The sequence below is a fragment of the Mus musculus genome, chromosome 18 (genome assembly GCF_000001635.26).
Source record: "Mus musculus strain C57BL/6J chromosome 18, GRCm38.p6 C57BL/6J".
NCBI classification, from domain to species: domain Eukaryota; kingdom Metazoa; phylum Chordata; class Mammalia; order Rodentia; family Muridae; genus Mus; species Mus musculus.
The window spans coordinates 31812849-31833578 of record NC_000084.6 but is presented as its reverse complement, the minus strand read 5'-3'; the positions used below and the strand labels follow the sequence as shown (position 1 = coordinate 31833578).

Below are 20730 nucleotides of genomic sequence, written 5' to 3'. Positions count from 1 at the left end.
GAAAACAGAAAACATTTTTAAGTTTTGCTTTAAGAGAATACATGACAGAGACTAATAGGAACCTAGATTAACTCAGAGCAGTAAATCCTCCAATTGTTAAGTTTTACATTGCCAATGAAACTGTCTGTGCTCTCAAGTTCTTAAATCAGCTAGCATCTGATGGATACTGTTACCTGCAATATGGTTTCAAAGTTGAAAGTCAGCCCATTCCACAAGGTGAACTCCCCACTAGAAGCTCCAGTGACCAATCGTCTTCCTTCCGGGGTCCACTGGAGGAAGGAAAAGAAGATATATCACACATAAGCGTAAGTCTTGCCACTTCACTAAGGAATATTTCAAAGGCTTATTTGCCTGCTTTTACGCGCGCGCGCGCGCGCGTGCGTGCGTGCGTGCGTGCGTGCGTGCGTGCGTGCGTGTGTGTGTGTGTGTGTGTGTATGTGTAAACCATGTGTGTGTGTGTGTGTGTGTGTATGTGTAAACCATGGTGTGCAGTGCCTGTGGAGGTGAGTGTGTGTGTGTGTGTGTGTGTGTGTGTGTGTGTGTGTGTGTGTGTGTGTGAGAACCGTGGTGTGCAGTGCCTGTGGAGGTGAGAAGAAGGTACTGTATCCTCTTGAGCTGCAGTTACAGGAAGTTGTGAACTGCACAATATGGGTACTAGGAACTGCAGTAAAATTCTCTGGAAAAGCAGCAGGTGTTCTTAATTGCTGAGTATCTCTGCAGTCCCCAAAGTCTATTTTCATAAAATATTTTAAAAAATTAAGTAGATCACACTGTAAATATATATAAAAGTGTATATATATAGATATCTATAGATATCTATATATATATGAGAGAGAGAGAAAAAATAGCTATGTACTTAAAAAGAAAGTTAAATCATAATTTGTAAAGATTTCACTTTTTTTTCTAGGCTACATAGTAGACCAATATAAACAAGGTAGACAATCACTAGAAAATTTCAAGTGACTGAATAACAAAATGAACTGCTATTTGCCAAATATATATAGAAAAATAGAGTGGTGGTATATTCATATAATTAAAGCACCTGCAAGGACCACCAGTTTGAAATCAGCCTTAGGTACACTTTAAGACTTCATCTCAAAAACTATAACATCAGATCTGTGACAGAGGCCCACAATTACATCACATAAAGACTGAGGCAGGATGCACAAGGTCAAAATCATCCTTAGCTGGGAGGATCTCTGAGTTCCAGGCCACCTTGTACTACAGAATGTATCCCAGACAGGCAGGGCTACAGAGAGACCCTGTCTCAAAACCGGGAAGGGGGGGGGGCACGAATAGACAGACAGACAGACCATTGGCCAGGCATCTGGCACACACCATTAATCCCAAACATTTGCATGGAAAGGCAGGAAGATCTTTGTGAGTTCAGGGCCAACATGGTCTACAAAGCAAGTTCAAGCCAAGTAGGAAAACATAATGAGAACTTGTCTTAAAACTGAAATAAAAATACCCCCATTCCACTGGCAAACCAAGCAAAAGAAAAAAATCACATCCTGAAAACATTAAAAATATCAAACTTTTCCTACAACTAAATACTCTTTAAAAGTTTTAAGAGGAGCTAGTGACGGTAGAGGTTTGCCCAGAAAACACAAGGCCCCTGAGTATGATCCCACACAACAAACACATGTGCCTGTGTATGCATAATTTATTTTTCCTTTTGTTCAGTTTCATTCATTTTCAATAAACGATATAAATACACAAAACATCAGAACAATTCTAATACCCTAAGTAAAAACACAGTACAAAAAATAGTTGTGCATAAGAAAACACATAAAGTTCAGGTTATTTGGAAAATGACACAAGTACCTATGATGATTTGACTTTTTATTATTTTATCAATAAGTCATACTTTTGATTATTCTGAATAGAGTACTATCTTAATAGATTTTATTTGCTATGATATCATCCCTATCAATTCTTCAGTCAACTAAACTGTAAATACAGAGCTTTATTTCTTTTCTTTTTTTTTTTCCTTGGTTTTTTGAGACAGGGTTTCTCTGTGTAGCCCTGGCTGTCCTGGATCTCACTCTGTAGACCAGGCTGGCTTCCAACTCAGAAATCCGCCTGCTTCTGCCTCCCGAGTGCTGGGATTAAAGGCGTGCGCCACCACGCCTGGCTCAGAGCTTTATTTCTTAATAAGTTTCAGCAGACTGTGTCTCTAATATATACAAATTTTCCCCAAGATCTTACACTTGATCTCTACAGGAAAATACTTATCCACCACACAGAGAAGATGAGAACGACAAAGAGTTCTAGGGCAGACTGGCTACAATGCAAAGTGAGATCAAGACTACCTGGATGAAATTTATTGTAGGTTTTTTTTTTCCTTAAGTGAGTGAGAGTGTGTGTGTGTATATTGGGGGATGTTCTAAAAATGTACCTCAGAGCAAATTCAAGGCCCTAGGTTCTATCCCTAGTAATAAGGGGAGGAAATAAAGATACAGAATACTCAGGCTTCATTTCAAAAGGTTTTCTGTATTATAAAAGGACATTAAAGGGCTGGAGACTAATGGAGCAGTTTAGAGTCCTTGCTGCTCTTCCAGAGGACCAGTTTGCTTCCTAACACTTCAGATAGATCACAACCACCTGTTGGTCTCCAGCTCCAGAGAATCGGGACAATCTGAGCACAACCCTGGAACCCACATAGAGGTAAAATCCACCTTCCTCTGCCTACCAAGTGCTGAGATTAAAGGTGTGTGCCACCACTGCCAGACTCTTACTTTTCAAGATTTGAAGGAAAAAAAAAAATCAAGTGGCTGGGCACTGGTGGTCCTTGCCTTTAATCCCAGCACTCAGAAGGTAAAGGTATATGGTGGATCCTTGAGTTCAAGGCCAGCCTGGTCTACAGAGTGAGTTCCAGGACAGCCCGGGCTACATACACAGAGAAAGGAAATGAAATAAAATGATTACACTATCATCAACAGGAAAATGAACTGAATGTCTAGTCAGTATGGAAAAGAACCTTTTTTATGTAAAAATCTCTCTTAAAATATTGAACAATGTGAATATATTCCTGGCTATAAATTCCAAAGAAACTACTGGGCACCTCCACAGAGCTGTTGAGTATGATGCATCATAGTTTTTCAGCACTCCTAATCACCATTGCTTAGCAACACCTAACAGCTTTACATTCACCTTTACATTCCAACAGCATCAAAGGCATCTCTATCAGAGTAATACTGAGACCCACTGCAACATGAACCTACATATTCCAGAAGTCTAGGAAAGTTACAACACGATAAAAACCATTGAGAGCACATTATCCTAACAGTAGTGGACAAAATGGATAAAAGAGTGGGTTCAAAAAGAAAATTACTAGTAGTAAACCAACTATTATCTTGGATATACATTTAATATAATGTTTAATTTTCGTTTTCTCAAATATTTTTGTTTTTCAGTCAGGATCTCTCTATGTAGTCATGGTTGCCTGGAACTGTATAGACCAGGCTGGCCTTGAACTCACAAAGACACTCCTGCTTCTAAGAGTAAAGGCTTATGCCACCTTGTCCAGCCTTTTCAAATACATTTGTAAAAATAAGTACTAGTTTTTTCAAATAAATATCTAATTGAATACTTACCCTCACAACAAATACTGGGCATTTAACTTTGTTTGTTGATGTCCTAACAAATTTTGTTGTTACTGCATTCATAGGATTATTCAACATTCCTATTGGTGGGACCAGCTTTTTTAAAAAAAGAAAGAAAAGCAACATTGGGTAAACACACAGGAAGAAACAAGGTACACCAGTACATGGCAAGATAACTATTTCTACTCCTAAAGAAAACTTCAGGATAATTTTCCAAGCCATTAGGAAGTGTTCTACATTAATTAAAAGAGAATGTCGATACAAAGTTAGTATACATAATAGTTAAATATCTATTAGCATTAATCTGGAACTTACTTTCAGTGTCAGTTTAAGTATCTTATTTGTTAAATTGCTTCTCAAAGTCAATACAGCAAAGCATGTTTGCAAAAACCCAAACTTAAAATTAAAAGACTTCTATTAAAAAACTTTGAGGCTGTTTAATGTTTGAATATTGCTTTCTGCCCCCAAAGTTTATTCATCATTAAATTATAGGAATATTGAGGTTGAGACAAAGTTAAATCAGAGTAAATACAGACATACTCCATTACCCTTCTGGAAATATGTTATTAATAAAATGTAAGACAACCTTGAACCAGAATTCCCATTCTTGGAGGTTTACACCACCAAACAAGGAGGTTGTTAGTAAGCTAGTATAGTGACTTATACTTACATCATTATAATAACCTGCATCCGGCTGAATTGCCCGCATATCTCTCTGATCTCTTTGCCATATCCTATTCTGTTAAAAACAAATTAACTAATGAATATATGGTCCTGTGACAATCATGTAAATTTTAATTATTAATGAGACCAATGTGTATTTTTAAATTTATGTGTACAAATATTTGCCTTCACCTGTATGCATGTAGGTACCAAGCGACACATGCATGCTTTGTACCCACAGAGATCAAAAGAGCATCAGATACTCTGAAACTGGAATTACAGATGGTTATGGGCCACCATGTACATTCTGAGACTCAAGCCCAGGTCCTTTTGAAGAGCATCCCATTTTCTTAAACACTGAGCCACCTTCCCAGCCCCCAATTGTAATGTGTATTTAAAAAGGAGAAAATAGGATTCGTGTCTATTATGATTTTTCCTTTTTTTTTTTTTTTTTAGACAAGATCTCACTGTATAGCCCTTGCTAGCCCACAACTCCTTACATAGGCCAGGCCAGTTTGGAACTCAAAAAGATCTACTTACTTTTGCTTCCTGAGTACAGGGATTAAAGGAGTATTCAACATGCCAGGCTATTTTCTTTCCTTTTGTTTCTTTGTTCCTTTTTTTCTTCTGGTTTTGAGACAGTTTGTCTTTAGCCCTGGCTGTCCTGGCACTCACTCTATAGACCAGGCTGGCCTCAAACTCAGAGATACGCCTGCCTCTGCCTCCTGAGTGCTGGGATTAAAGGCATCTAATTCTTTAACTGTGCCAACATCTTCTTCCAGTTCTGATCCCTAACATATCCTCACTCACATACCCTAATAATTGGAATTGGGGACGAGGGTAATTCCAGTTTCAGGGGACATAATATACACAGTAGACATACAGGCAAACAATCATACACATAAAATAAAAATAAGTAAGTTAAGGGGGAGGTAAGGATAGATTGGCAACCATATTTCTGCCAAAATCATTATTACAGTACAGTTTCTTGTATTTTGCTTTTGGCTTTTTTATTCTTTTCAATTTCTAGCTTTATACTCTAGTTTCCAAAATGAAATTGCCTACAAACACTAAACAACCAGTGTGACATCATATGCATAAATCTCAGTACTTGGGGGATGGAGGGAAAGATTTGGGAATTCAAAGCCAGCCTGTGCTACCTAAGATCCTATCTTAAAAAGAGAAAAAAACCTCAAGTCTGACAAACAGGCCTTTAACTACTGAACTTAGGTGTAAAAGCAGACAAAACCAAATGAATGGAACAGTAGTAACATTTAACAGGCTAACATAAATACATAAGGAATTCAAAAGTAGAGAAGCAGAGCTGAGGCCCTTTCACTCCAAGTGTCGGTGGCAGGTATTTGATCTTCAAGTGAATACAGAGCACCTCCTGCAGAACTCAGAAGTAGGACACAGCATGTTCTCAGTGCAAGCGTCTCAAAATACTGCTATATTGGTAGTCACTTTATTCTTTCACATATACTGAGTCATTTTCAGAATTAATGAACTCAACATGCTAATCCATCCCACTAATTCAAGAAATACAAGTGATACTTGTTACTCTTTAATTAGTTTATTTTTTTAAAAAGCACTTTTGCCAGGGCTGGAGAGATGGCTCAGTGGTTAAGAGCACTGACTGCTCTTCCAGAGGTCCTGAGTTCAATTCCCAGCAACCACATGGTGGCTCACAACCATCTGTAATGAGATCTGATGCCCTCTTCTGGCATGCAGGTGTGCAGATAGAGCACTCATATAAATCAGATAAATAAATTTTTAACAAAAGCACTTTGGCCACTGGAAATACTTTTACTGCACTTACCTCCAAATACTTAATTACAGAGGGATTGTAGTCTATGGTTTTTCGGTTTACAGCTTTTCTCATTCGTTTTCCATCAAAGGTGAGCTGCTGCATTGCTTGCTGCTGTGCAAAATCAGGTCGCTTATAAAATAATTGTCGGGGAGCCTGATGTTGAAACCTCGGCATATGGAAAAATCGTGGAGGAGAGCCAATTTCTGTAGCCATGGTGATGTTTTCCTACTAAGTCACTAGAATAGAAGACAGAAGTATTTCAGTACACTTATCACATGACTTGACAACTATGGCTAGAAAACATTTTCTAACCTGAAAACATCTTCAGACTTTTTCAGGATGTGTGTGTAAGTGGTTTTGCCTACAAGCACATTGTGAAGCGGCCATCAGAGGGCATCCGACCCCTGGAACTGCAGTTACAGACAGAAGTGAGCTGCCCTGTGCATGCTGAAAACTAAACTGGGATCATCTCCAGAAGCTAGTGCTTTCAACTGATCTTTTCAGATATTTTCAGTGAATACTTTCTAAAATATTTGTTTATTTATTGATTTTGAAGACAAGGCTTATTTGTGTAGCCCTAGCTGTCCTGGGACTAGCTCTGCAGATCCACCTGCCTTTGCCTCTGGAGAACCAAGATTAAAGGCATGTGCCACTACCACCCAGCTGTAAAATGTGTATTATTTATTGGCAGGGAGAGAGGGGCACATGGCAAGTGTATGGATGTCAGACAACAACTTGCAAAATTGGGTTCTCTCCTTTTATCATGTGGATCAAACTCAGATTGTGAGGCTAAGCAGCGGGACCCTTTACCCACTAGCCACCTTACAGGCTCAGGGAACATTTAACGGTTTTCTTCCTTGCAGTGTTTCCAACATTCAAACACTGTTTATAAAATTAAGTATGAAGGCTGGAGATCAAGCTCAGTAGCAGAAAGCTTACCTAGGATGCATATGGTCCTGAGTCTAACCTCGCCAAATAAATATGGTAACTATATCAGAACGTGACAGGGTTTATTACAGAATAAGTACTAATAACCTATTTATTGTAAAAACTTGCCCCAATGGAAGAGAGAAAAATGTATAATGTATAATGGCTTAGGATATTATTGGGTGGTGTTTGTGTTTCTTCTGGGGAAGAAAAGGCAAGCATCAGCTGAGTATTAACATTTTTCAAAAATTTACATACCATCTTGTGTTACATGAGACTTTGTCTCAAAATAATAAAGGTAGATGAGGTGATAGAGGAAAAATAGGAGCTGGGTTAAGGTTTTCATTTTTACTCATGTGTGCACACAAGTATATGGTTGCCGGAAATCTTAGCATTAAAGTTACATGTGACTGTGAGCTACCTGACCTGGGTGCAAGGAATCAAATTTTGGTCCTCTTGAAACACTCTGCAAGACCAATATATGCTCTCTAACTGTTGGGCCATCTCTCCAGCACCACCATGAACATTTTCAAATAAAATTTTCATTTAGATATTTTACAGTCAATTTATTTTTAAGATTATCATAAAACTATTCTTATAGTATTTTATCATAAAACTCTTATTTTATCCTCTAAAAAAGGTTGTAAAGTCTTTCAAACTTCCTATTAATAGCTGAGTACAATAACTATAATTCCTGAATTAGAAAACTGAAAGAAGGGTTCATAATTACTCTTATTTCAAAAGGAAGACTGTAATTTCCACTATTTTTCTGTTCTTATGTTTACAGTATTCTTGAGATATTTTTAAAGGGGCCTAGAAAAAAACCTTAATGCTTTTCTTCAGATAAAAATCGTCTTGGGGGGCTGGTGAGATGGCTCAATGGGTAAGAGCACCCGACTGCTCTTCCGAAGGTCCGGAGTTCAAATCCCAGCAACCACATGGTGGCTCACAACTATCTGTAATGAGATCTGACTCCCTCTTTTGGAGTGTCTGAAGACAGCTATAGTGTATTTACATATAATAAATAAATAAATATATATATTTTTTAAAAAAATCGTCTTGGTACTACTTTCAATTTGGCTGTGCAGGGGTAAAGCAATGAGAAAGAGGAAGGGTGATAGTACCTAAAATCTGGATACACAACACCAAAATAGGGTAAGAAAATATACATCTAATGTGTCAGGTCTTCTACCAGGAAGTAATTCTTTAGCTCCAGTCCCCGTATGTTAGTTTATAACAAGATGAGAAACATTCCACCCTTAGAGTTGCAGATGAGTTACTATGTATAAAAGCACTTGAGGCTGGTATAGACTGTGCTTACACTGACATCTCATAAATGCAACTACATCTCAGTAATGAGATTTAAATTAAAAGTCACACTCCAGATATCTAGGTCAAATTTTCTAGAGACCTGAAGTTTTTTCTAAATTTGTTCTGAGGACAGTTTAATTATGTAACCCAGTCTAGTTTCAAACACTGTCTACCTACTAAATGCTGAGCTGTATGCCAAGGTCTCCTCAAAGAGTGTCTTGGGCCTGGGCACAGGACTCACATGGTAGGAAGGCAGAACCAACCTGCCACTGCCAACTTCTTGAGGTCCTCTAATATCCACACATGTATAGGTGTAAACATACATACACATAGGCATGAATGCATTCATCCATAAACACACATACCAAACACACACACCACAAAATACATTTAGCTTTTTTGTTTGTTTTTTTGTTTTGTTTTGTTTTGTTTTTCGAGACAGGGTTTCTCTGTATAGCCCTACTGGCTGTCCTGGAACTCACTCTGTAGACCAGGCTGGCCTCGAACTCAGAAATCCACCTGCCTCTGCCTCCCAAGTGCTGGGATTAAAGGCGTGCGCTACTACCACCTGGCTACATTTAGCATTTTTAATTTTAGTAAAATAAAATAAACAGTCTTAAGTTTGGGGAATGGGTGTGGTAGTGGGGGATTGCGTCTGGGATCTCACAAGTAATACCACTGAGGTACACTCCCAAGCACTCCAAGAAAGCATATTTAGGTCTGGCTAGCTTGCTAGGTAGCTAGCTATTTCTGGGACAGGGTTTCTCTATGCAGTTCTGACTGCTCTGGAACTCACTCTGTAGACAAGGCTGGTCTTGAATTCAGAGATTGGCCTGCCTCTGCCTCCCAAGTACTGGGATTAAAGGTGTGAACCATCACTGCCCAGCAAAAGTTCTATTTTTTTATAGCCATAAGTTTTCTAATTTTGATAGAAAATAGTTTCAACAACAAAAAGCTATACACATTATAACATGTATTATGCTGAAAAGGTGTTAAACTAGCCAAACACAAAGACCACATGGCTCTTTTGATATGAAAAATCTAAAATGTGCTATACAGAGAACGTTTTTTAACTCCAGGATACAAGAGTCCAGGAATGAAAAGTGACTATTTCATAAGATAGTCTTTCCTTCCAAGATAATGAAAAAAATTTTAGAACCAGGAAGAGGAGACAGCTATACCACACTGAACAAACTAAATGAGCTGAATGGTACACTTTAAAATGGTATAAAAGATGAGCACTGGTGGCATATGCCTTTAATCCCAACACTGTAGAAACAGACATAGAATCTCTGAGTTCCAGGCTAGATAAAGCTACATATAGAAATCTTATCTCAAAAATAAAATAAATGGTTTAAAAAGTGAACTTAATGATATGAAGTATATATACATCAGCTAAAAATTGGAAATTTAATAGATTAAGAAAACATTCAAACAGATATCAAATGAAACAATAACAGAAAGCTGGGGATTTTTGAAGCTGGATAGTGTTAATCCTGAGATTTGCATGACAAAAACCAGTTCCACCATTTTGAGCCAAATCTGAAGCAAGCTTTATTAAATACTGACCAAGATGCACTTTGGTCAGGACCACTCCCTGGAACTTCCATCTGAGTGGCCCAGAGACATATTTTGTAGGAGTTTATAAAGACAAACCCATAAGTAACCTATTTTCCCCATAAGGCATTTGTTATTTTCCAAGAACAACAACCTGGTCCTTGGGTGAGTGGGGCTTACAGTTTAATTTTGGGTATTACCATGGAAAGCATTAACTAAGACCCAAATCAAGGACTAACGGCTGAATGACTAAGGTCCAATGTAAAACAAGCAAGGTTAGACACAAAACAAGCAAGTTATTGAATAAAATTTGTTCTGCAAGGGCTAGTAGAGTGCTTGTTTCATCTCTAGAACCACATAAAAATCATGCTGATGGCAGGCGAAATAGTAGCTTTTGACCTTTTGAAAAGTAATAGGTTTTATACTTACTGTACTAGTCACTTCAAACACACTACTAGAATGGCAAAATTCAACTAAAAGTTAGACTTTGAGGGAACAGTCATCCCATAACTGGGCTGGGGGGTGGGGTGGGGGCAGTAGGTAAGAAAAGGAACAGAAGTCAGAAGACAAATTAGTTATATATTAATAGCCTTAGTAAATTATATGTATAATTACTAAACATCTAAATTTTTAAAGATAAAAACCTACCCAAACAACTAAATTCAGTTCATCTTTCCCCTAAATATAAATCTGTAATGTCAAGCAAGGAGCACAATTCTGTCAAGAGTTTGCTTACAGTACATACATCAAGTAAAGTCACATCATTCTGACTCACTAAACACAACATTCACTTTCACAGAACAGCAGTTTCCAAGCTCCATGAAACCTAGTCGCTTCTATTTCCATAAAACAAACCTATCCTGACTATATAAAATTCCAGAAGCAGGCTAGAGGGGTGAGGGCACACCTTTAATCTCAGCACTCGGGAGGCAGAGGCAAGTGAGTTTGAGACCACAGATGGAGTTCTACAACAGCCAGGGCAACACAGAGAAACCCTGTCTTGAGCAGAAGAAAGTCTTGTAAGCAAAAGGGCTTGAATCCTCAGAAACCATGTAAAAGGTACTCACAGAAGCAATGCAGCACTGAGGGACACACAGACCAGGTGCAGTCCTAGAGCTCACTGGCCAGCCAGCTTAGAAACGTGAGTGAGAGTTTTTGTCTCAAAAAATTAAGTGGAAAAGCTGGGCATAATGGCACAAACCTTTCATTGCAGCACTCAGGAAGGCAGAGGTAGGCAGCTCTCTGAGTTTGTAACCAGCCTGGTCTACACCCAGGGCTACATAAAGAGAACAGAGAGCATGCAAGAAAGAAAGCTAAAGTCAACCTCTAGTCTCCATACACACGCACCATGTGCATATATACACATGAACATATCCCCCCAACATACATAAAAGTGATGTTTTCCCTAATAGAACATAACCCAAAAATACCTAAACACACATTTCAAACTTCAACATCAGGAAGTAGAGGAAAAGTAGAAAACATCTCATGGCTGTTTACAATAAGCTCTCAGCTTTTGGGCAGATTCCAGTGAAGAAAAACCATACACAATAAAAACATGTTTCTCATCAAGTATGGTGGCTTTTAATGCCAGCAGTGGTAGGCAGGTCTCTGAATTCAACAACAGGCTGGTCTACAGAGACAGGACAGCCAAGAGAAACCCTGCCTAAAAAACCAAAACAAGAAATGTTAGCAAATAAGGTTTTATACTTTTAAATGTGTAGCTAAAAAGTAAAGTGGGGCTTGAAAGATCATTAAGCAAGTAAAATCCTCGCATCCAAGTATCAAGACCAGATTCTAGACCCCCAATACCCATGAAAATGACACAAGAGCACAGTAGCTTCCCCTTAATTCCAATGCATAGAAGGTTTAGAAATGGGGTCCCCAGAGTAACCTCACCTAACTAGATGAATCAGCACGCTCTGAGCTAAGTGAGACGCCCTACCTTGATATATACAGAGAAATAAACCAAGTAATACAATGTCAACTTCTGTCCTCCACCCACATGTGCACACAGATGCATGACATGTTTCCACCCACATGATGCACATATACATATAAAAATGACCCAAAAAATTTAAAATTTAGAGAGAGAGGAGTCACAGAGACGAAGTTCAGTGCAGAGACTGAAGGCTGACGACCATCCAGAAACTGCCCCACCTGAGGATCCATCCCATAAACAACCACCAAATCCAGACTCTATTGCAGATGCCAACAAGAGCTTGCTGACAGGAGCCTGATATAGCTGTCTCCTGAGAGGCTCTGCCAGTGCCTGACTAATACAGAAGTGGATGCTCACAGTCATCCATTAGACGGAGCACAGGGTCCCCAATGAAGAAGCTAGAGAAAGTACCTAAGGAGCTGAAGGGGTTTGCAGCCCCCTAGGAGGAACAACAATATGAACTAACCAGTAACCCTAGAGCTCCCTGGGACTAAATCAAAGAAAACACACAGAGAGACTCATGGCTCTAGCTGCATATGTAGCAGAGGATGGCCTAGTCCGTCATTAATGGGGGGAGAGGTCCTTGGTCCTGTGAAAGTTCTATGCCCCAGTATAGGGGAATGCCAGGGTCAGGAAGCAGGAGTGGGTGGGTTGGGGAGCAGGAGAAGAGGGGAGAGGATGGGGATTTTCAGAGTGAAAACTAGGAAAGGGAAATGTAAATAAGGAAAATATCCAACTTTTAAAAAGTGAAAAAAATTTAAAGAGAGATTGTGCTGTGTTTGTGTTTGTGTGTGTATACACACTAGAGCCCTTGCCTGCCTGCCTGCCCGCCCAGGAGGGGTTAACAGATAGATCTGGCTTAGCAATAAAAGTAAGTAGTCAATGCTCTTTCAGAAGACCCAAGACCCAGGTTCTACTCCTAGAGCCTATATAACAGTTCACAATCACCCATAACTCCAGTTTCAGGATATCCAATACAGTCTGACCCCATGGGAATACCACTACATACATGGAGAAATACACACACACACACACACACACATACACACATACATACATACATACATACATACATGTATATGTGTATACACACAGAGAGACAAATAAAATAGATATTCTTAAAAACAAAAACCAGTTCAGAGGGCTGGAGAGATGGCTCAGCAGTTAAGAGCACTGACTGCTCTCCCAGAGGTCCTGAGTTCAATTTCCAGAAACCACATGATGACTCATAACCATCTGTAATGGGGATTCATTGCCCTCTTCTGGTGTGTCTGAAGACAGCTACAGTGGACTCACATACATGAAAGAAAGAAGAGAATGATGGAGGAGGAGCTGAAAGGACAGTGGAGCAGAACTCCTGACTATGACCGAAGCCAGTGGTTAAGTGAGAAGTTCAAGCTGGGCCTGGACTTTCCCAATCTGCCTTACTTGATTGATGGATCACACAAGATCACCCAGAGCAATGCCATCCTGCGCTACCTTGCCCGAAAGCACAACCTGTGTGGAGAGACAGAGGAGGAGAGGATTCGTGTGGACATTTTGGAGAACCAGGCTATGGACACCCGCATACAGTTGGCCATGGTTTGCTACAGCCCTGACTTTGAGAAAAAGAAGCCAGAGTACTTAGAGGGTCTCCCTGACAAGATGAAGCTCTACTCTGAGTTTCTGGGCAAGCAGCCATGGTTTGCAGGGAACAAGGTCACCTATGTGGATTTTCTTGTTTATGATGTCCTTGATCAACACCGAATATTTGAGCCCAAGTGCCTGGACGCCTTCCCAAACCTGAAGGACTTCATGGGTCGCTTTGAGGGCCTGAAGAAGATATCTGACTACATGAAGAGCAGCCGCTTCCTCTCCAAGCCAATCTTTGCAAAGATGGCCTTTTGGAACCCAAAGTAGGATTACAAAGCCCAGACCAGACCTGGGGGAATACTCATGAGTGCTCTGCTGGCCCTCGCTCTTACCACGTGCAGCTTTCTTCTCCTTTCCATTCCCTATTACTCCATTTCCTCTTACCAGCCCTTCCCACAGCCAAGCCTCTGGGTCCTTGGGCTCTCCATTTCTTCATTAGTCTCCTCCTATCCCTTGTCTCTGCCCTGCATCCAGCCCTTCCCTCAGTGATGGTTGGAGGAATGTACTAGACCCGAGAATCCCCAGCCTGGCCTGAGAGATTAGATCTGTCTGTGTGCTGCCTTGGTCCTCAGAGTAAGCAGCTAAGCCCCATTTGATTCTCAATAAAAAGAAGAGGAGAGGAGAGGGGAGGGGAGGGGAGGGGAGGGGAGGGGAGGAGAGGGGAGGGGAGGGGAGGGGAGGGGAGGGGAGGGGAGGGGAGGGGAGGGGAGGGGAGAGAGAAGAGACCAGCTTGGCAGTGTTGGCACACACTTAATCTCAGCTGAGGCAGGTAGGTCTCTATAAATTCCAGCCCAGCCTGATCTACATAGCGAGACAGTCCTTTGAGAGCTGGGGGGTGAGAGTGGGAGGGAGGGGGGTGTAGGTGGAATCTCCTGATTTGTTCAGGATTCCTATTTGTTTTTATTCTTAAAACTTTCTTAATTTGGGGGGTTTTTTGTTGTTGTTTTTAAACACAGGGTCTCAACATGAAGACTGGCTGGCCTTGAACTCAGGGTACCCTCCAGATTCTGGGACCTTCCAAATTCTGATAGACTTTACACACCACTAAGGACAACAAATGTGCCTGAAGAGTGGAGGAACACAAACCTATAGTCCCAGTACTTGAGAGGTAGAAGGGGGAGGATCAGGAGTTTGGCTACTTATCAAGTTTGAGACTAGCCTCAGATATATGGGACAGAAAGAAAGAAAGGAACAGGAGGTTTTCTGGTTGGTTGGTTGGATTTTTTTGAAACAAGAGTCTATGTGGCCCTGGAAGGCCTAGAACACTCTATGTAGAATAGGCTAGCCTTAAACTCAGAAATGTATTCGCCTCTGCATCCTGAGTGCTGGGACTAAAGGTAAGCAACATCTGGTGACATATCTTTCTTAAGTATTTTCTGTTTGTTTGTTTGTTTGTTTGTTTTTCGTGACAGGGCTTCTCTGTATAGCCCTGGCTGTCCTGGAACTCACTCTGTAGACCAGGCTGGCCTCCAACTCAGAAATCCACCTGCCTCTGCCTCCCAAGTGCTGGGATTAAAGGCGTGCACCACCACGTCCGGCTCTTAAGTACTTTCTTACAATCTATAAATTTTAATTGCTTGTCTGTTTATATTTACTTTTTAAGTACTGGAAATCAAACTCAAGTTCTTGCAAATGACCTGACAAGCATCCCTAATACTGAGCTCCAAATTTATTTTGAATATTACACATACATATATTTTTTAAAAACTTGTTTCAGAGCGTTGGATAGACAGCTCAGTGGTTAAGAGCATGCACTGCTCTTACACAGGACCCAAGTTCAATTCTCAACAATTAGATCAACAGGTCCAGAATCCTAACTCCAAGGGACTCAACACCTACTCCTGTATCTATACTCAAGCAGGGGCAAACCCAGTCAAGCACACATATACACATAATTAAAATTAATTTTATAATAATAAAATACTAAAGTTTTATTTTATGTAATACATTTATTTCAATTAACTAACCTAGTTTCACATACTGACCACAATCAAGATATAGACTCTGGGGCTAAAGATATAGCTCAGTTGGCAAAATGCTTGCAAGCATACCTAAAACTCTAGTTTTGATACCCAACACTACAAAAACCAAGTTTGGTTGCATACATATATCTATAATACTGGTACTCAAGAGATAGCAACAGGGGGTATAGGGGACTCTCAGGATAGCATTTGAAATGTAAATGAAGAAAATATCTAATATAAATTTGAAAAAAAGAGATCGCAACATGAAAATTAGAATTCAAGATTGGTGGGCAGTGGTGGGTGCACATGTCTTTAATCCCAAGGTCAGACTAAGTCTACAGATCAAGTTCCAGGCCAAGGGCTACACAGAGCAACCCTGTCTTAAAAAGCTAAAAACCCCCAAACCAACCAAAAAAAAAGTGGGGGGTGGTAGTATCATTTGAAGCTCTCTCTCTCTCCCCCTTCTCTCCAAAACCACACTCATTTCCACATAAATTGTTCCTTGTATTAGTCTCCAATACTAACCTTAATTACAGCACCCACTGAAATGTTTTTCTTCATTAAAGTATATGTTCACGAACATCATGCAAACAAAATTGTATTTCATAAAGCCTTTGAGTGTACCATGATGTTTTGAAAGAATCAACCATGCTGTTTTAATTATTCCTTTCTTTTCTTGCTAAATTCTATGGCAATAACCAAACTTTATCCATTCCCTGGAGACATTTGAAATGTATGCTGTTCAGCAATTTAAATGAAACTACTATAAACACTAACACAGCTTTTTCTATGAATGTATTCTTTTCCTGGAGTAAAAACTAGAACTGAAACTTTTGAGTCATTTGAATTTCTCATTAACTTCTGAAAAACTGCCAAGCTATTTTCAAAACCAGCAGTGCTTTATATACTATTAGTCCATCCTATGTTCCATCCCCAGGACCACAAAGTAAAATAAAATATCAAAGTATAAGGCAGAGTAAATATAGATTTTAATTATTTTTTGGAGGGTTTTTAAGAATTAGAATTCTGGGGATGGAGAGATGACTCAGCAGTTAAGAGCACTGGCTGCTCTTCCAGAGGTGTTCAATTACCAACATCCACATGGTAGCTCACAACCATCTGTAATGGGATCTGAAATTCTCCTCTAGTGTGTCTAAAGACAGTGACAGTGTACGCACATACATACATAAAAATAAATCTTTAAAAAAAAAAAAAGGAATTAAATTCTGCTGGGCATGGTGGCACAGACCTTCAATCCCAGCAACCCTGAGGCAGGCAGATCTCTGGATTTCTAAGCCAGCCTGGTCAACACAGTGGAAGGGAAGGGAAGGGGGAAGGGGGAAGAAGTGGGAAGAAAGAAGAGGGAAGAGGGAAGGGGGAAGAAGGGAGAAGGGAAGGGAAGGGAGAAGGGAAGAGGGAAGAGAGAAGGGAAGGGAGAAGGGAAGAGAGAAGAGGGAAGAGGGAAGGGAGAAGGGAAAGAAAGAAGGGGGAAGGGGGAAGAAAGAAGGGGGAAGGGAAGGGGGAAGAAAGAAGGGGAAGGGGAAGTGGGAAGGAGAAAGGGGAAGGGGAGAAGGGGAAGGGGAAGGGGAGAGGGGAAAGGGAAGAGGGGAAAGGGGAAAGGGGAAAGGGAAGAGGGGAAAGGGGAAAGGGGAAGGGGAAAGGGGAAGGGAAAGAGGGAAAGGGAAAAAGGGAAAAAGGGAAAAGGGAAAGGAAAGGAAGGAAAAAAAGAGTCATGTAGATTGGCCTATAGTATCATGGTAGGTATGTAAGCACTATCTATGTATGGTGTTCATACATTGGCAAAAATTATCTAATGGAGCCCAGCAGTAGTTGCCCACACCTTTAATCCCAGCATCTTGGAAGGCAGAGGCAGGAAAATCTATTGAGTTTTAGGCCAGCTTGGTCTACAGAGAGAGGTCAAGAAACCCAGGGCTACACAGAGAATCTCTGTCTAGAAAAACCAATCAAAATCAATAACTCCCAATAAAGGCACCACCTAAGGTCAGGCATTGTGGTATCCCTATAACCTCAGCACTCAAGAGATGGGTAGAAAAATATCAAGTTTGAAGCCAACTTAAGCCACTTAGTTCTCTTAAGTACTCTATTTAAAAATAAAAATAAACAAAAGGGATGGTTCAGTGCGTTAGAAGAGTGGTTCCTGTTCTTCCAGTGGATCTGAGTTCAGTTCCCAGCACCCATATCAGGTGGTTTCCAAGTGCCTGTAATTTGCGGTCCGTGGAGATTCAATATCCTCTTCCAGAAACTATGGACATTGCACAGACCAAGTACACATAATTAAAAATTAATCTTTTAAACAAAACTAAACAAAAACATAGTAGTACATACCGTTTTTAAAGACCTATTTTTGATTATTTATATATGTGTGTTTATCTGTGTGGGATGTTGCAAACGCTCAAGGAGGCTTCAGATTTTTCCCTGGAGCTCAAGTTACAGGTAGGTTACAGGAGCTGCCCAAAATGTGTCCTGGGAATCCACTGAAAGAGCAGTATAAGGCCTTTTAAATCTACTGTATGTGCCGGAGTGTTTTCCCTGCTCAAGTACCATGTGTATTTTTTAGGGCCCAGAGGTCAGAATGTGGCACAGAACACCAGAAACTGGAGTTACCAATGGTTGTGAACCACCACATAGGTGGTCAATGAACCAAGTCCTCTGTAGGAGCAACAAGTGCTCCTAACTGCTAAGTCATCTCTCTAGCCTCAGTAGTCCACTCCTTTAATTCCAGCACTCAGTGAGATGCAGAAGGATCTCTAAATTTATGTCCAACCTGGTGTACTAGGGAGTTCACCAGCCAAGATTACACAGTGAACTGCTGTCTCAAAAAAGTACATGGTACTGGAGCTGGAGACAACTGACTTCCTTTGCCATGTTGTCCTCTGACCTCCACATGCACACTATGGCAAATACACAGACTAACAAACAGAGCCAAGCACAAAAGTGCACATTTACAAGCCCACTACTATGGAGGTGGGAGATAGGGAGACAGGGAGGATCCTTAGAACTCAACGGGCAGGTCAGTCAGTCTAGCCAAAACTACAAGCCCCAGGCTCAATAAGAGACTTGTCTCAGCTAGGGTTGGTGGCACACACCTATGATCCCAGCATTAGAGAAGCAGAGGCAAGCAGACCTCTATGAGTTTAAGGCCAGCCGGCTCTACATAGAGAGACCCTGTCTCAAGACAAACGGAGGAAGGAAACTCTTCTCTCTAAAATGAGATAGATGCAGGTGTAGGTGATAGCACACACCTTTAAACTCAGTACTCAGGAGGCAGAGGAAGGGTACACAGTAAGGACAGAGACAATCACAGAAACAGAGACAAGCAGACAGTGGTGCACTCTCTTAATCCCAGCACTAGGGAGACAGAGTCCCACATACCAGGACTACATAGTAAAACCCTCTCTATATAAAAATAAAAAGTAAGATAGAGAGTAGTAGAGAAAGATCGCTGACATCAACCTCTGGATTCCATATATACTATGAGTAATGGCAGATGAATGCATACAAAGATTAAAAAATTAAATATACTTAATATAACATTTTGCACTTTTAAAAATTAATGATATTCTTAAGTAAAATGCATGTTTTTTTTAAATACCTACTAGTATAGTGGTTCTAAACCTTCTTAATGCAATTCCTCATGTTGTGGTAACACCCCTAATTGTAACTATAATCTCGCTACTGCTATGAATTATAATGTAAATACCTGTTTTTTTCTGGTAGCCTTAGTTGACCCATGTAGAAGGGTCCTTTGACCCCCAAAGGGGCCAAACCCCACATGTTGAGAATATCTGGACTAGTGCCCAGAATACTCCAGAAACAGGAATTAATAACAATGACTGGTAGCATAGGTTGGTCGTATTATTTTATCTATTGCTAGGCTTACAGAGTAAATACAAGTACACAGTCAAAAGGGCTAATGATGAGGCAGATATGATGGTATATACACTTGTACTCCCAGCACTTAGGACTCTGAGGCAGGAGAACCAAGACTAAGCACCTGAATACATTACAGTGACAGTGTACCTTAAAATGTACATAAAGGGGGTGGAGAGAAGTCTTAGCAGTTAAGAAGAGTTGTTGCTCTTGCTCATTAGTACCTCAGTTTAGTTCCCAGCACCCACATGGTGGTTCACAACCACTCATAACTCCAGTTCCAGGGGATCTAATACTCTCTTCTGACCTCTACAGGAACCAGGCATGCATATGGTAGGTATATATACAAACATGTAGACAAAATATCGTAAACATAATTTTTAAATGGCAAATGAAAGCAAACAAAATAAAAATTGGCCAGGTGGTGGTGGCATTTGGGAGGCAGAGGCAGGCTGATCTCTGAATTTGAGGTCAGCCTGGTCTATAGAGTGAGTTCTAGGACAGCCAAAGTTACAGAGAAAAACCCTGTCTCAAAAAACAAGCAAATGGGCTGGGTGGTGGTGGCGCATGCCTTTAATCCCAACACTTGGGAGGCAGAGGCAGACGGATTTCTGAGTTCGAGGCCAGCCTGGTCTACAAAGTGAGTTCCAGGACAGCCAGGGCTACGCAGAAAAACCCTGTCTCGAAAAAAACAAAAACAAAAAACAAGCAAATGAATAACAAATATTTAATAATAACACAACCTTGGTTATGTGAAATAATTACATAAAATAAGCTAGTAGTATATGAAAAATATGTATTAGTAATAGCTTAAGTCTGCAATGTGAAGGTATTAGACTAGAGAGATGGCTCCGTGGTTAAAGAGGCTTATACTTTTACACATTACCCATGTTTGGGTTCACATGAAGTTTTGAAACTGCCTATAACTCAAATTCTAGGATATCTAATCCCCTCTTCTGGCCTCCAAGGGCTCATATACACATGTGATACATATAAACTCAATGGGAAAGGTACAAATACACACAAAAAGAATGATTAATATTTTTTAAAAACTTACAGAAATTGCTGGGCGTGGTGGCTCACGCCTTTAATCCCAGCACTCGGGAGGCAGAGGCAGGTGGATTTCTGAGTTCAAGGCCAGCCTGGTCTACAAAGCAAGTTCCAGGACAGCCAAGGCTATACAGAGAAACCCTGTCTTGAAAAACCACAAAAGAAAAAAAAAAAAAAAAAAACAACTTACAGAAATTAAAAAAAGAAAAAATTGAAAGCTATCAGTTGCATAGATCTTTAATACCCACACTTGGGGAGGCAGAGGTCTTTGAGTTTGAGCCCCCGCCCCCATAGTAAGTTCTAGGACAGCCAGAGCTACATAGTGAAACTGTCTCCAAAGGAAGGAAGGAAGGAAGGAAGGAAGGAAGGAAGAGA

At 40.4% G+C, this 20730-nt stretch overlaps 1 protein-coding gene and 1 pseudogene across 8 annotated transcripts in view; one reads left to right on the top strand and one right to left on the bottom strand.

The window, feature by feature from the left end:
• Positions 1-20730, bottom strand: part of Wdr33 (WD repeat domain 33) — a 104931-nt gene that overhangs the window by 75409 nt on the left and 8792 nt on the right. For all 8 annotated transcript variants that reach the window (NM_028866.3, NM_001170970.1, NM_001170967.1 and 5 more), the window contains exons 2-5: positions 6091-6317; positions 4279-4347; positions 3600-3704; positions 174-269 (exon numbers count right to left, since the gene is read on the bottom strand). In NM_028866.3, the coding sequence (NP_083142.2) occupies positions 174-269; positions 3600-3704; positions 4279-4347; positions 6091-6294 (474 nt within the window). In that variant the 5' untranslated portion in view covers positions 6295-6317. The remainder of the gene's footprint in view (positions 1-173; positions 270-3599; positions 3705-4278; positions 4348-6090; positions 6318-20730) is intronic.
• Positions 13173-13914, top strand: Gm6665 (predicted gene 6665; annotated as a pseudogene).